Genomic DNA, 14,919 nt, shown 5'->3' with positions numbered 1-14,919 from the left:
TATTCAGCAACAGGAATCTGGATAAAGTAGTCGAATAGTTCACCCCATAATGAAGGTATGAAAGGAAAACAGCAAGAAAAATCTTTGATTTCTTCAGTGAGCTGAACTCAACTCTATGGTAAACCCAATAAAAGAAAATTTTGTGTGAATTAAATCTTTTGACAAAACCAATAAATCTATGCGTTTTTACAAGTATATATATGATGAAGAAACAATCTTTAAACAACAACAGCAGAATAATGCTGCAAACCCCTACCACCAACAGAAGAGAATCAAATTATTCTAAAATTTTGTATATGAATTACAAATATGTACTGGCAAGAGAATTATTTGAATGTACATGAAGAATGGTATGCCAAACTAATCTTCAATTTGTTTGCTACAGAATTACCAGAAGCTGTTGAGCATTGAGATAAGCATGAGGAAAGAGATTATGGTGATAGGTGTCAGCTTGAGAGCCTCATTCTGCAATGAACTGTCAACTTTTCGAGGATCGGTGTTGACAGACTTGGTTCCAGTGGTAGAGACATTGACTGACATTGAACCTGGTAAAGATAATCCATTTTGAAAAAGGGGTCAAAATATTGGTATTGACAAAGAGTTAGAAAACGATTGAATGGTTGTTTTTTACTATGATAAGTCTTTTTCTCAGTATTGATGGTGAGATGATGCATATATATCTGTGCAGTTTACATTTTTTTCTTTTTTCAATACATGAACTTAGCATAACTCATATCTGAACTTACAGTCATAATCAGCCCATCCGATCTGCTGACCAGCCAAATCATAGACTACTATTTTGTCTACCAAAACAAGGTCTGTAAAAATGAAGAAGGAAAAATAAACAACTAGTAAGTGTTTGATGTTTTTAATGAGAGTCATACCATTAAGGGAATGACTCAAACAAGATTTAAAAGTGCATCTGCTAGTTGGCCATAGGCACTAACAAAAGGGTTTTTGAGTTGAGAGAATACCTCCTAGTATTGTTAAATCATGAGTGTCGCTTTTCTGAAAGCCAATGCACCATGTTGTAGAAACAGCCTGCAACAAACAACATATTATCCCCAACTCAACTAAAGATCCATTCCAGGAAAATTTGTTCTGTACAATCCAAAAGGAATATGTTCTACAAGCGGTAAAATTTAAGAAGCTACAAAGTTTGTTTACTCAGCTTCCGCATCTTACCCAAACTTGTACCAAAATTTTCCAGCAAATATGAGTATTGTAACAAATCATCAACATTTGAAAAACCGAGAGAACTAAAAGTCCAAAGAACTCACATCAGAATCCTGCTCTATAAGGTAGCTCTCAGGTCCTAAAACCATGGATGCACCACCAGCAAAGTTTAAGCTCACTTGAGGAAATATATTAGTGCTACTACACAAAGCAAAGATAAATTCAAGAGATAAGGAAATGTCAAACACTCGAGACATTTACTGAATGCAACAATACAAAATATATAATCTGATAGTGAACCTGGAGCTGACTGAGTAGCACTGAATTCCATGAGAAACAACTGGATTTGCATATTGTGAAACAGCATTCGAAATCTGACTTACAATAAAGTAATATGTTTCAGGTTCTGCTTACATTCTCTTTCACATAATAATATTCCATTCTCATTCACCAGAGATACTTCACAAGTAATATTAATCTTTTTTTTTTTTAAAGCATTGCTATGGAAGAAATTGAATAGCAAGAAATTACCGCATCCATTAGGGAATTATAAGCACCTTCTGCAAGATATGCCAAAGTTGTCCCAGAATCAACTATTGTTCCTTGACTGCCGGATGTTGCAAAAACTGATGGATCAATGGGTAATTTTTCGCCACTGACAGTTATACTCTCCAGGTTTAAATTATAATGAGGTCTGAAATTTCAAGCATAAAAGTAATTTGTCAATACTCAAAAAGTACTCAAGGTTCATATGTTTCAAATCCTCAAGTATTCACTGAATAACATTGTATAGCATAGTTAAATCTTAAACTTTCTTTCAAAATATATAATTGAACAAACATACTGAGATGGGACTAGTGGGGTATAAACTATGTTGGGGTCCACAATCTCTCCAAGAACCAGTATACCACCACCAGCATCATCTCCTTTCAGGCAATGAGAAAAGACTTTTGGTGCTATTCCCTGAGAAGAAAGTTGTGATATGACAGACATTTCCTGCTGTCCAAATCCGAAAATCCCATCAACTGCTCTGTCCGGTTTCATCAACTCCCCAGTTAATGATGTGCTACACCTGTTTGATAATTTTCATCATTCAGGAAAATCACTCCCATTTCTAAATGATTTTCTGTATCTTAAACTTTTAAAGATTCTCAATATGCTTTTCATCTCACCCGAAAACAATGGAAGCCGAAGAATTTGAGGTCACAGAATCGCCATCAGCGGTATCCAAATAGAACAAATCCGATACATAGTACCCTGATGATCCACTGCCATCTCCATAGTTGAATGTGTAGATGCATTGGTTGTTCTGGGGAGAACAACTAGAATCCGACGATTCATATCCAGCGTTACATCTTTTGTCTGAACAAGAAATCACTGAAGCTGTTGATGAGCTCCCAGGATCAAAGGAATTTAGCTGAATCTGTTTAGAACAAAACAAACAAATCGTATGCAATATTATAATTCCAACAGTTTGATCATAAACTCAATAATATTATCATTGAGACGTTAATGAAAAGGAAGTTTTAGGGGAATTTGTTTTTACTTTGAGTCCACTTGATTGGGGGCAACCTTTACAGGAATTGCAACCGACCCACAAAACATCACTCCCAGTATCAATCTGCACGTAGAATTCCCTTGGAGGAGAACCCAATTTTACTGTTGTATAATAAAGCCTATGACAAAACCATATATATAACACAATGAATATCTATGTAATAAATCAATAAAGTAAAATTAACCAAAAATTGCTACCCATTACATCAAAATTAAGCAGAGACAAAAGGGAAGGAACAAAGTAATATTTAAAAACCAATACTTTGAATGAAGTGATTAATATAAAACTTAAAATTTATCAATAAGTTAAAGAGAGCATTTAAACCAAAACAAAACATTGAAAATTGAAGACGCAACCATTCAAGAAACAAAAACAGAAAGCATAATAAAAGAAAAGTCAAACTTGATTGTTTTTTTCCAAAATACAAATTGAATTTATGGAATACCCGACAAGGAAAGGATTGAAGGTCCCTCCAATAGGGAAATCGATAACACCACCACCATTAGAGGATTGCAACATTCTTCCATGTCTGATCCTATCACGGGCTCTGAGCTGACTCAGTTCATGGACTCTGTGATCGATTGGAAAAGCTCTCTCCAATGTCATCATCGCGGGAAAACCACCCAGCACGACGGAAACCGGTAGCAGAAGGGTGGCGATCACCAAAACTCCTCCTACCGGAAAAAACGTGGCCATTTCTTTGACTCTCTCTGGCTTCCGTGCTCATTCTTATTTGTGTATCTATTTTGTGCGACTTTTATAATAAACAGAAAGAAAAAGTCAGAGGGAGTTCTAGATGGATGAGAGAAATGAGAATGGATGAAAGATTGGGCAAGAACCGGCCGTAACAGATTTTCAAATATATAAAACGACTTCGCGTTTCATTATTGTTATTTTTTTTGTAATATCAATCTGTTTTTGCTTTATTTATATATATATATATATATATATTAGTTTCATTCGTTTTCAGGTTATGATCAGATGTGGCCATGTGGAACTATATTTTTCCAAGTACTTTCTTATTCAAAAACATCTTTCTAATAACACCTTTCAAGGTCTCATTCAAAAGTAATGACTCATGAGTTATTTCTTAAGGTAGTACGAGACTTGGGTTCTCAATTATCTCCAAATTTCAATCACAAAAGAAATTTTTTAATTGTTTTTTTAATACAAGAAATTGACTAGTTTGAGGTTACTTCATATAGAAGTTATCATATCCACGAAACAGTTAATTGTCCTTGGTCAAAAAGAGACGGAAGAAAATAACAAATATATATATACTAGATTTGGCCCACGTGCTTTGCACCTGTCTGTGTTGATGTGTAATTGTGTAGTTATATGTGTGTGTACTGTATATATATATATATATATTCACACCAAAAACAATTACTTTATAAAAGATAAAATAAATTTTTTTTATTTATTAGTGTTAATTAATCAATATAATTTTTAACAAATAATATAAAATCACATGTACATCTATTGAAAATTATTAGTTTAAAAATTTTATATTAGGTTGAAGATAATAATTCAAAATTTAATTTTAAAATATTTATTTATTGACACACATTTGTATTGCATTTAATTTTTAAAATTACATAATAAATATAGTGGAATAAAATCAAAATTAAAGAGCAATTTTTTTTAAATTTAGCAAAAACAAAAACTCATTTCAATCAATACAATTTTAATAAAGAAGTATCAATTCCATAAGAGACTAATGAAAGTATATTGTAATACCGAATTTTAAATAAAATATATATATAACTTATTATTTGCTGTTTGAAAAAAGAAAATTTCGTTGCTGTCTCGTGTATGGTGTGCTGTTGAGAGGTCAAATCGAACCCAAAAAAAGGGCCGGTTTTTGTTGGGGGGGGGGGGGGGGGGCGCGGGGGGTGGCGCCGGTGTGGGGTTGTGAAAAAGGAAAAACAAGGTAAATATAAAACCATAGATGCAAAGATATAAAATTATAAACTACCGATTTTAACTTTTTTTATACACCATTGAAATAAAAATTAAAAGGTTAATTATATAATTTTAAAAAAATCTAAAAATTTTAGGCACTTACAACATAATGCTTTTTACATATATATATATAGTTTTTCCATAAAACTAAGTACATGAGAAGCCATGCTTCTTTCAAAAACAAAAAACCATGCCGTATTAGCATTCGTGTGATTTCAAAATTATTGGTTAGAAATTTTGTATTATAAATGGAATACTTATTTTATCTTTGGCATGCAATCATAAAAAGAAATAAAAAAAAATAAATAAATCGGTGTTTTTTACCATTTTAAACAGTAAAATATGACCAAAATTGAAGATTTCTTCTCATTTATGTTATATTTATGTTATATAGACTAGAGATATATTATATATAATATTTAAAGCTTTGAAAAAACTTTTTTTATCAAAAGAAATAAAAAAAAATAAATAAATCGGTGTTTTTTACCATTTTAAACAGTAAAATATGACCAAAATTGAAGATTTCTTCTCATTTATGTTATATTTATGTTATATAGACTAGAGATATATTATATATAATATTTAAAGCTTTGAAAAAACTTTTTTTATCTTTTGATAGTGAGAAAAATCATATTATCTTAATAATAATAATTTATTATTATTAATTTATTTGTTTTCACACTGGCGAATCAAAACCACATCTCTCACATAATTTGACCGTTTAAAATCTTTTCTGTTTCTCTCTCTCTCTCTATCCTAATGGCTAATGGCCAACCCACACTGATCTTTTTGAGTGCGAACGGCAAGAAGAAAGAGAAAAAAAAAAAAAAAAGCTAGAGAGAGAGAGACTGAGAGACCAACCCATGCCCTTTTCTTTTCTTTTTCTTTTTTTCTATTTCTCTCATTTTTTTTTTCTTTCTTTCTTCTCTACCTTCTCTTCCACAAAAACAAACCCTAATACACAGAAATAGTAAAAGAAAAGGAAGGAAAAAGAAGGCGCTCCCCCTAAGAGGGTTTTGGTTTTTAGCTCTCATTTCTTTTAAATTATCCATCTCTGCAAAACCCTATTAAAGAAGTTCATGATCCGTGTATTTTTTATTCTCATCTCTTTCATGCTCAAAGACAAATCCAAGAGCAATCCAAACACTACTGTCCCCGTTGTAGATCAGTGAAGCCTTTAAAGACTCCAAGGGTTTTGGTACTTTCTGAAGCAAAAAAGCCAAAAAGGATAAATTTGGATATATAAAATTATAAAAAAAAAAAAAATGGAAAAAGAAAAGGCAAAACGCACGAGAAGCAACCGTTTTTTACCATTTTAAACAGTAAAACATGATCAAAATTTTAAACAGTAAAATATGATCAAAACTGGGAGCACTTCTCATTTATTTTATAGACTATAAGATATATATTGATGTAATATTTGTTACATTAAAATATTTTTTGGTAGGTTGGAAACTCTGAAAAAGTAGGTGGTGTATATTTTTCCCTAAAGAACATATAAAAACCATTCTCCAAGTTTTTTACTTTTTGCCTTTTTAGATTAACCATTCTTCAAATTTTTGAAGGGGGAAAAAAAAATTTCTTCTAGTTATATTTGAAACATCTGCAAGTATATGTGTATAACAAATAGATATTTATTTAAACCTAATTAATAAGCATTTTTTAAACATGAAAAGAACTGGCAAGAAGGATGCAAGCATGAATAATAAACCATCTAGAACCGATCTGTACATAATACTTTCTTACTTCCTTTTTTTTTTTTTTTTTTTAATGACATGGAAAGTATCATAAATTAATTATGACTAAAGTCTTTTACTGCAAAGCTAAATGCTCAATCTTTATATAAAAACAAATTTTATTTTTAAATAATATATTTTATGAAAGAGTGTTCTTTTTACAATTTTAAAATGTCTCTTTATAATTCCATTCTTTATACATTACTACTTAAATATATAAAAAATATAAAATTATTTAATATAATATTATTTATTCCTCAAATATCCCTAGTTCATACCATTCCAAAATTAGCTATTTTTTACAAATAAAAATTCTTTTTACAATTCTAAAATAACTATATGCAGTTTTTTTAATATTAACTTCATTAAAATACTTTTTTCTTCTTTCTTGTTTGAATTAGGGTTTATTTTCATTTTTGAACATCTTCAAAATTATAATTTATTATTTTGGAGCGTTCAGTCATAAATTTGCAGATGTTCAATTGTGAACTTCTGAACGTTATTATTTGTTTAGTTACATACTTTTGAACATATAATTCCATATGGGTACATTTACAATATTAAAATATTCGTTTTATACCTTTGAACATTTTCAAAATTATAACTTATTATTTTGTAACGTTCGAGTATAAGCTTTTGCACACATTTCAGATGTTCGGTTGTGAACTTTTGAACATTATCCTTTTATTTAGCTGGATACTTCTAAACATGCAATTCCACATGGGTATATTTTTCGATGTTCAATCGTAAACTTTTGTATACCATTATAAAATTTATTTGTATATTTTTGAACATGTTAAAATTGTTCGATTGTAAATGTTCGAACAAAATTTAGAGATATTAAATGTCCTAATTTTATTTAGAGATAAAAATGCAAAACCTGCTTTATATCAATCACCAAAAAAAGAGTACAAAAAGATCATTTTGAGATTGAATTTAGTGTTATAATCACAAATAATTTGTTCAAAACTATAGACTGTCTAAATCTATTATCTCATGAGTGGCTACATCATCTGAAATTAAGTCCTTGAAGCTTTTATTTGGAGAGCATATGGTGTTTCCCATCCTTCGGCACATATTTGACGATGTTTAAACCATTTATTAACAATTGGCAACATTGGACATCCTGGTACCATAAACAGCTATAACAACAACAAAGGTAACAAAAATATTGTCAACATCAATATTAATATAATCCAATACTTTCATTATTTATATAACGCTCAAAAAATAAAAGTTGAACATCTTGATAATGTTTAGATGGATGCTTCTAAACAACTAAAAAATGTTCAGTTTTAAACTTTCAAATAAAAGACGAATTTTGACATACCAGAACCAAATATAAGCCGACCTTGTCATTGGTATATAATAGAAAAAATAATCCAAACTAAAGCAATCATCACAAAATGAAAAAAAAAAAGAAGAAGAAAAATCGAAATATATTTTACTGTTTCATATTTTTGGACTTACATGATTTGTGAATAATTATTATATCTACAATTTTAATTTTTAATAAAGTATAAGATAGATGGATATATGTAATATATTATTTGAGGAAAAAAATGGAACTGTATATAAAAATTATTTAAATAAATTTAATTAGTAAATATTTTTAATAATAATTTTAAATAAAAATAAAAATATAAATTAATAATAAAAAACTTTATAAAGTTCAAACAGCAATACAACTAGAAATTCCCTTTATGAAAACAGTGCGTCACTTGGATTTTGAAACGGTTTTATGTGTATGGAGAAATTACATATATGAGAAAGACCAACAGAGAACCAGGGAAAGAATCTTCTCCAAAAGCGATCCATGTGTACAAAACAGAGGGAGTCAAAGTCAAAATTGTAATTGATTAGTGGATGAGAAGGAAACGTTTATGCCTCTAATAAGATTCATGTTCATACAAACAAATGGGAAATTCACGATTGTTGGAACCAGAAAAGGCGGTGACATTACAACTAGTTTATGATGTTATAGGCAATTTATTATCAGTCGTACATCACTTGGTTGAAAAGTCAAGCTTCTGGGCCCAATTTTTGGGATTTTCATGGTTTGAAGTAATTTAAACAATTTGGTTTATTATTATTATTTTGTAAATGTGAACAAATTGTATCTAATTCTTATAAACAATACCCATTTGTATATATATTTATATATTTATTATTCATCAAAACAATTCTGTTTCAAAACATATAAGCTTCTCATAATTCCATGAAAATTCACCTTTTTTGTGTCATGCAATGTCCTTAAAATTCTTCACATGCATATCAATCCAAATTGAAATGATCTTACTAAAGAGTGTTCAAAATAAAAATAAGTTATTTCCATTATGGTAAGGATAATAGTACAAATATTCCATTGTACACGACAATAATACAATTAAATATTTCCATTTTACACAGCAATAATATAATTAAATATCGCATTACATTAAACAATCAACATTAGATAACAACAACATCTATTTGGCCCTTCATTTTTTTATATATATTTTTTTCATCCCTCTGGATTTTTTCTTGTTTCCTTAAAAGGTTTTTATTGCTCTACTAAATATATAAGTCCCAAACCCCATCCTCCCACCTTACTAGGCTGATCTAGGAGGCCTTAATTTGGAATTGGTGGAGGAAATGGCTTTTTGGGAAATGGTTTCTTGAAAATTGGATGAGTATAGGGCTTTTTGTAGACTGGAACTGGGTGTGGAAATGGCTTTTTGTAGACTGGAACTGGGTGTGGAAATGGCTTTTTGAAAATTGGGATTGGTGGAGGAAGGGGCTTCTTATAGATTGGAATGGATGGAGGAATTGGTTTCTTATAGATTGGAATGGGTGGAAGAAGTGGTTTCTTATAGATTGGAATGGATGGAGGAATTGGTTTCTTATAGATTGGAATGGGTGGAAGAAGTGGTTTCTTATAGATTGGAATGGGTGGGGGAAGTGGTTTCTTGAAGATGGGATGAGAATAATAAGGCTTTTTGTAAACTGGAACTGGTTTCTTAAAGAATGAGTCTGGTTGGAGTGGCTTCTCTAGAGTTGGATTATGTGGCGGGAATGGTTTCTTATGGATTGGTACTTTTGGAATATGTACTGGTGGTTTCTTGTAAACTGGTATATGTGGATGTGGAAAACCTTTGAATGTATCTTCCTCATTGAGCTCTGCAATATCGGACAGAAACAGAAAGCGAAGTGCACAATATTATTACAAATCCAAAGAAGAAAAGACAAAAAAAAAAAAAAAAGACCAATGTTTTTTGGGTCAGAAGATGAAAATTTACCTGAAGAAGCATGACTGAAGCTCACAGCAAAGAGGCAGAGCAAGATGCCCAAAAATGCTCCATTGAAAAGAGAATGGACCTTCATTATGAAACCCTTCTATTTGGGTACCCCAAGTGATAGAAAAAGGCTTTCAAATCAAAGCTCGAGATAAGTGTCAATGGAGCTTTGAGTGAGTGATCAGTGCTAACGGATTGTGGAATATATATAGCAAGCTTAGGAAAGTGTTACGAGGCTCTCAACCGACTTGCTCAAAATAATTAGGCTTGAGATTAATTCTAACTATGAAATAGTGACTTTTCTTCTAGTTAGCTTAGTTTGCTGCTCTTGTTCCATTATTTTGCATTAATGAGCTCTCCTAACTGCTACCTGTATGCTTTTTTGCTACCGTCAAATGGTACAGCTCGTGTATTTACACCTTAAGTATCAGGGAAAAACACTTAGCTTGCCTCTAATTCTGTCTTGGATTATGCTTTTTAGTTCATGTGTTTTTATTGTAAAGGTGCCTCTTCATTCAAGAAACATTAAAAAAAAAAAAAAAAATCATGAATTTTCCTAAGCTTATTGAGCTCTATGAATATCTAAAAATGTATAAATTTTTACTTTTAAGGATAACGAGAGTGTTTTTATTCAAAAAAAAAAAAGAAAAAAAAAAAAAAGAAAAATAGAAAAGGATAACAATAGTGTTTTACCATTGAAAAGTAGCACAATTTTATTCAAAATGAATATGGATCTTCCCTGCTAAAAAGTCTCTTTTTGTTTGAAAATATACTAGTAGCAGCTGGATTGAGTAATAAGACAGGACCATCTACCTACTGAAAATCAAGATGCAAGAAAAAGTTGCTTTCAAGCTGGCTATCAAACATTATATGGACGCTGAGTCGTCTAAGTTAGGAATCAATAAAAAGCATTCCATGTGCCATTTAACATCATTTTTCAAAAAATGCAAAATTTAAACGGAAGAGGAGGAAAAGTCTCGTTTCAAAAGGCAAATATCAATTTAACCAAATTAGTCTAAATCTGCTTGGTAAATGACGGTTCCCTTTCAAGCTTATGCAACAGGAGCTCGTAATAATTGCAGCGTGGACCATATCATGATAATGGCAACTCCATTTCATAACTCTCAAATTCATGAAAAGAAACCCTGCATTTTCATGGCACCGAAATATTTGTTGATACTCTCATTGGCTGCCTCCTTAGCCGTAGATGAATCTGAAATCAGATGATCAAGTGTACAAGTTCAATTGAGTTTCACTTGATCTTTCAAGGGCTTAGATCGTTTATCTTTAAATCTTGAGAAGATACCAAAGGGTCTGTAGAACTTGACACTGACTCCATGAAGTTCCAAGGTTGCAAACAAGGTGGGCAATAGGCACTGCTTGCATTCTCAATGTTGATTTCTAGATGATTGTTTTTCTCATCAAGATCATCATTTTCCTTGGCGTTCTAGCATAAAAAAAGAATCATTTTGTTTTATGGATTACTATAAAAGAACAAAAAGAAAAACTAATTAAAAATATAAGTTATCCTGAAAGGGTTCGGAAGAAAAAACCTGAATAGAGTAGTTGTAGAATGTAGGTAGAAAGCGGATCTTGCAGTACTCATTGAACAACACAGTCAAAATGAGTAATGGGATTGTAGAAATGGATGCAGCTGGCTTTGCTTTCAGTCCAAACAGTCCAATCATAGTAATTTGCATGAGAATGACTGCGACAAGAATATGGTGATGAATGTATGGCCAATACTGTCCACAAGTCTCGTATACTGTGTCATATACATCTTCAATCTGCAAAATATTTTCTTTATATAATCCTTCATATTAAATAAAAGTCAATTAATGATCACAAGCTCTTACAGAAAAAGTAGGCAAAGGTTTTTTAATTTATTTATTTATTTTATTTCTTGATAAAGCAGCACCAGACAAATTAATTGTCAAAAGCATACAATAAAACTGGAAGGATCTGAAGAGTAGAGAAAGTTTTCAACCTGGTTGATATACACAGCATAGCCTAGACAGAAATAGCCGACAAGAAATGGGAGCAGCAGTGGTGCAACAATTGCATATACCATACCAATCAGTACTGACAGAGCAACCAAAGGAATTACTCTATAGTAAGGCAATGAAAAGAGAAAAGGGTCTTTTTCCTTTCCACGCCCATATCTACAACAAGACTTTATAGCTTTCCACGAAAGTAACCCTGGTTGAAGAATCTCTAATGAAAACCCTAATAGCCCATTTGTCAGTATATATGTCACAAAGAAATCTGCCTGTCTCATTCAAAAAAAAAAAGAAAAAAAAAAAAAAAAAGAAAAACAACACAAAAAATCAAACCCAGAAAACAAAATTAACTAAAAGCTTAAGAAAAGCAACCAAGAAAACCAACTTACTTGAGCAGAGACAGCGCTGGCTAGGTGAGCAGGGATATTTCTAGGATGACTAAGATATTCCCCAATCTCGTCGAGTAAAGAACCCGATATTAAGCTCAGAAAGAACACATTTCCCACCAGAAAATAGAAGACCATATTGCAAGCTTTTATCTCCTCCTTGCTCTTGGAGGAACAGCCAGCTAGTTTAGCCATTCCAAGGATTGCAAAAGGAACAAGGTAGATAAACCCATTAAGAATGAAACTTGGAAGATACCCTGTTACAATAGACCTTAATCCTGGTCTGTACATTATACAGTTGATATGCTATTTAGGACTTAATTCCACATCAATGAATCATTAATAACTATTCTCAAAACCAAAGAAAGAAACGAAAGAGAACAGGAAAAGAAGTGCATACATCAACTGCACGGCCATGGCTGGGGGAAACCATTTCTTTAATTTTTCGAATTTAGCTATCCCTTGAACCGCGGTGACTGGAATAGCAAAGAAAAGTGTAAGAAAGGCTGCTGCAAGAACGACAACAAGATTGCAAAGCGGCAATATTCTGTATGGAATTGTCAAATTTCTCCATGATACATCCCTTGGTTCTGGAGCCATTTCAGTGATCCAAATAAGTGGATGTGAGTGCTGCTGAGATTGGGAAACTAGTGCAGCATCCAACCGAGACTTGAATGTAACAAATGCAACAGGCAACTCCTACAAATACATAAAAGAGACTCAGGAAAATCTACATGTATATATATATATATATATATTGTCACTAAACATTCAATAACTCCTACAAATACATAAAAGAGACTCAGGAGAATCTACATATATATATATATATATACATACATATTGTCACTACACGTTCAATAGACCACAAAAACCATAGAGTTTTTACATTTCAAGACCTAAAGAGACAGGAAAATCTATTTGCTTAAGCAAGAAAACAACAGGGATAAGTATCACAAACCGTGGTATATATATCTCCTTTAATTTGTTTGCTAATTTCTAGTTAGAAGGATTCAAGATGTGAAATTTCTCTGACTAAACAGATCTTAAATTGGTTTCAGAAGTTTCAGTGCCATATAAAAAAACTTGAAAAATTTTAGTCCCAAAATTTGGTCAAGATAGAAAATGACCTTTTCTTTCAGCATATGTTCACACTGTAATTGTTGAATCTTGAGTCGAAGTTCTTCAAGCTTTTCCTGCTGCAAAGATAGTTTTGCAACATCCTTTTCAGATTGATCCAAGAGTGAAGCTTCTCTTTTGTGTTTCTCAACCCCAGCACCACCCTGACTTAAGTCCTCTATGTTTTTTGCAATCACCTTTGCCTGTCTCTGCATATATATAGAACTCTCTGTAAGCAAAAGATAAAACTATAACATAAAAATGTATTTCACTTAACAAGCATATATATTAGAAATTGGGTGGTTTTTTGTAAGCATATCTCAAGTCCTACCAATAACTCCTCAAGATCTTTTCCATCATATAAAATCTGATACGAGTGGTATGTAAATGGAAGGTGTTTAAGGAAGAAATGATCGACACAACAAGCACGAGCCTTGTGCTCGACACAGAATGGAATTTCTCGGACAAGAACAGTAAACTGTTCAGGTCGATGCCTAACTCGCCGAAGCTGTTGAATCCTTAAAGCCAAAATCACTTTATACTCCTGAAGATCATAAAAATTATTAACATCACTAATTCCACCTCTGCTCCATCAGAGACTCAATCTCAAATACATGGTCGCTATCAAAAAGTGTAACATTATTATTACCTTATATAGTAGATATAATCCATAGAGAGATACAAAACATAAACAAGAAAAATGTACCCAAAGCCTGTGCCATTAACAAGAAATTAACTCTGTCACAAAATTAAGCTCTAAAACCAGTAATATTATATATATATATATATATATACAATATTTATAGGAAATGAAGAGTAAAATACCTGTTAGAACCACTCTTAATGTTGGATATAGCAAAAGAATCCATGGAATGATTGGTCCTAGATGGTCGTTCTTGACCATCATAATTAGTTGGAAGAAGTATTAACAATCCAACTACAGAGCAAACCACAAAGAATTTGATACTGCAAATGAATTAACACGTGCTTTAAATTAATGAAAACATTTCCAGAAAACACATTTCGAAAACAAAATAAAACAAACCCGTTTGGGAAATTTAACCAAAAAAAAAAAAAAAAAAGATGGCTAACCCAAACTTGAAGAATCTGATTACAACAAGAGCATCAAGTCCTGCGGCATCGATTATTTCATCTTCGGTGACTCGAAAAGCTCGAGAAATCCAAGAGACAGTGGGGAGGTAGCGGCGCAGAGTGAAATAGGAATCAAAGTTAAGAAGGTGGTTCTTGGAAAGACGACGTGCGTAGTAAACGTCGGCGTTTGAAGGTTGTTTTTTGAGGATGGAGAAGAGAGACAGAAGAACCAAGGCCAAGCCTATGTTAATGGCCGCTGATGCAACAAGGCTTTCTGGGTTCATCTATATATATGATTTTCGATCCAAATTCAGAAAAAAGAAAAAAAAAAGAAGAAGGTAAATTACAGAGAATATATGTAGTCTATGTGAATCTCCGCCAATGGAAAAACAGAGAGAAAAGAGAGAGAGAGTGAGTGAGAGAGGCGGTTTCGCCACCTTTTGGTGGTACGTGGCGTTGTTACAATATGCGGGCATGACGTTATAAATTGCATGTTTTTGAAAAGCGACCAAGTAAAAATCGATGCTTCATTCATGGTGGTTGTACCTTAAGAATAAAAACTAAGGAAAATTATTGTCTGAAGTTTCAAAAAAATGAATATAATTTTTTTTA

At 31.9% G+C, this 14,919-nt stretch overlaps 3 protein-coding genes across 6 annotated transcripts; all 3 read right to left on the bottom strand.

Annotated features, from left to right (window-relative positions):
• Positions 1-128: 128 nt before the first annotated feature.
• Positions 129-3,651, bottom strand: LOC107417919 (aspartic proteinase 36). Of its 2 annotated transcripts, none has more exons than XM_016026578.4 (10): positions 3,180-3,651; positions 2,723-2,852; positions 2,349-2,599; positions 2,021-2,248; positions 1,708-1,870; positions 1,477-1,550; positions 1,281-1,374; positions 975-1,041; positions 747-818; positions 129-545 (listed from the first exon to the last, which is right to left on the bottom strand). In XM_016026578.4, exons 1-10 carry the CDS (start codon positions 3,428-3,430, stop codon positions 388-390), a joined length of 1,488 nt encoding a protein of 495 aa, XP_015882064.2. In that variant the 5' UTR covers positions 3,431-3,651; the 3' UTR covers positions 129-387. The 2 variants fall into 2 exon arrangements, with proteins under 2 accessions (XP_015882064.2, XP_015882063.2); XM_016026577.4 differs by having other exon boundaries at positions 1,281-1,377; positions 3,180-3,650.
• Positions 3,652-8,743: 5,092 nt separating this feature from the next.
• On the bottom strand, positions 8,744-14,699 carry LOC107417900 (CSC1-like protein At3g54510). 3 transcript variants are annotated; one of them, XM_025073476.3, is made up of 11 exons: positions 14,308-14,698; positions 14,041-14,181; positions 13,865-13,928; positions 13,547-13,759; positions 13,227-13,424; positions 12,497-12,795; positions 12,100-12,379; positions 11,698-11,979; positions 11,264-11,497; positions 9,714-11,157; positions 8,744-9,594 (listed from the first exon to the last, which is right to left on the bottom strand). In XM_025073476.3, the coding sequence occupies exons 1-10, from the start codon at positions 14,589-14,591 to the stop codon at positions 10,975-10,977; spliced, it is 2,178 nt and encodes a 725-aa protein (XP_024929244.3). In that variant the 5' UTR covers positions 14,592-14,698; the 3' UTR covers positions 8,744-9,594; positions 9,714-10,974. The 3 variants fall into 3 exon arrangements, with proteins under 3 accessions (XP_024929244.3, XP_024929246.3, XP_024929245.3); XM_025073478.3 differs by having other exon boundaries at positions 14,041-14,152; positions 14,308-14,446; XM_025073477.3 differs by lacking the exon at positions 11,698-11,979 and having other exon boundaries at positions 14,308-14,699.
• LOC132800667 (proline-rich protein 4-like) lies at positions 9,047-9,798 on the bottom strand. Its single transcript, XM_060814879.1, has 2 exons — positions 9,714-9,798; positions 9,047-9,594 (listed from the first exon to the last, which is right to left on the bottom strand). Exons 1-2 carry the CDS (start codon positions 9,796-9,798, stop codon positions 9,047-9,049), a joined length of 633 nt encoding a protein of 210 aa, XP_060670862.1.
• Positions 14,700-14,919: the final 220 nt, after the last annotated feature.

The sequence above is a fragment of the Ziziphus jujuba genome, chromosome 2 (genome assembly GCF_031755915.1).
Source record: "Ziziphus jujuba cultivar Dongzao chromosome 2, ASM3175591v1".
Classification (NCBI taxonomy): domain Eukaryota; kingdom Viridiplantae; phylum Streptophyta; class Magnoliopsida; order Rosales; family Rhamnaceae; genus Ziziphus; species Ziziphus jujuba.
This window is presented reverse-complemented; position numbering and strand designations above follow the sequence as displayed.

Bases quoted from the DNA above. Each gene is read 5' to 3' on its own strand.
- LOC107417919 (XM_016026577.4), bottom strand. From the start codon at position 3,430: ATGGCCACGTTTTTTCCGGTAGGAGGAGTTTTGGTGATCGCCACCCTT. The intron at 2,600-2,722 runs GTAAAAACAAAT...TGTTCTAAACAG, and splicing joins CCCAATCAAGTGGACTCAAA to ATTCAGCTAAATTCCTTTGA. The intron at 1,551-1,707 runs GTAATTTCTTGC...ATTGTAAGTCAG, and splicing joins ATAATTCCCTAATGGATGCG to ATTTCGAATGCTGTTTCACA.
- LOC132800667 (XM_060814879.1), bottom strand. From the start codon at position 9,798: ATGAAGGTCCATTCTCTTTTCAATGGAGCATTTTTGGGCATCTTGCTC. The intron at 9,595-9,713 runs GTAAATTTTCAT...CCGATATTGCAG, and splicing joins CTTCAGTCATGCTTCTTCAG to AGCTCAATGAGGAAGATACA.
- LOC107417900 (XM_025073476.3), bottom strand. From the start codon at position 14,591: ATGAACCCAGAAAGCCTTGTTGCATCAGCGGCCATTAACATAGGCTTG. The intron at 14,182-14,307 runs GTTAGCCATCTT...ATTCATTTGCAG, and splicing joins ATCAGATTCTTCAAGTTTGG to TATCAAATTCTTTGTGGTTT. The intron at 11,158-11,263 runs GTTTTTTCTTCC...TTTTTATGCTAG, and splicing joins TCTACAACTACTCTATTCAG to AACGCCAAGGAAAATGATGA.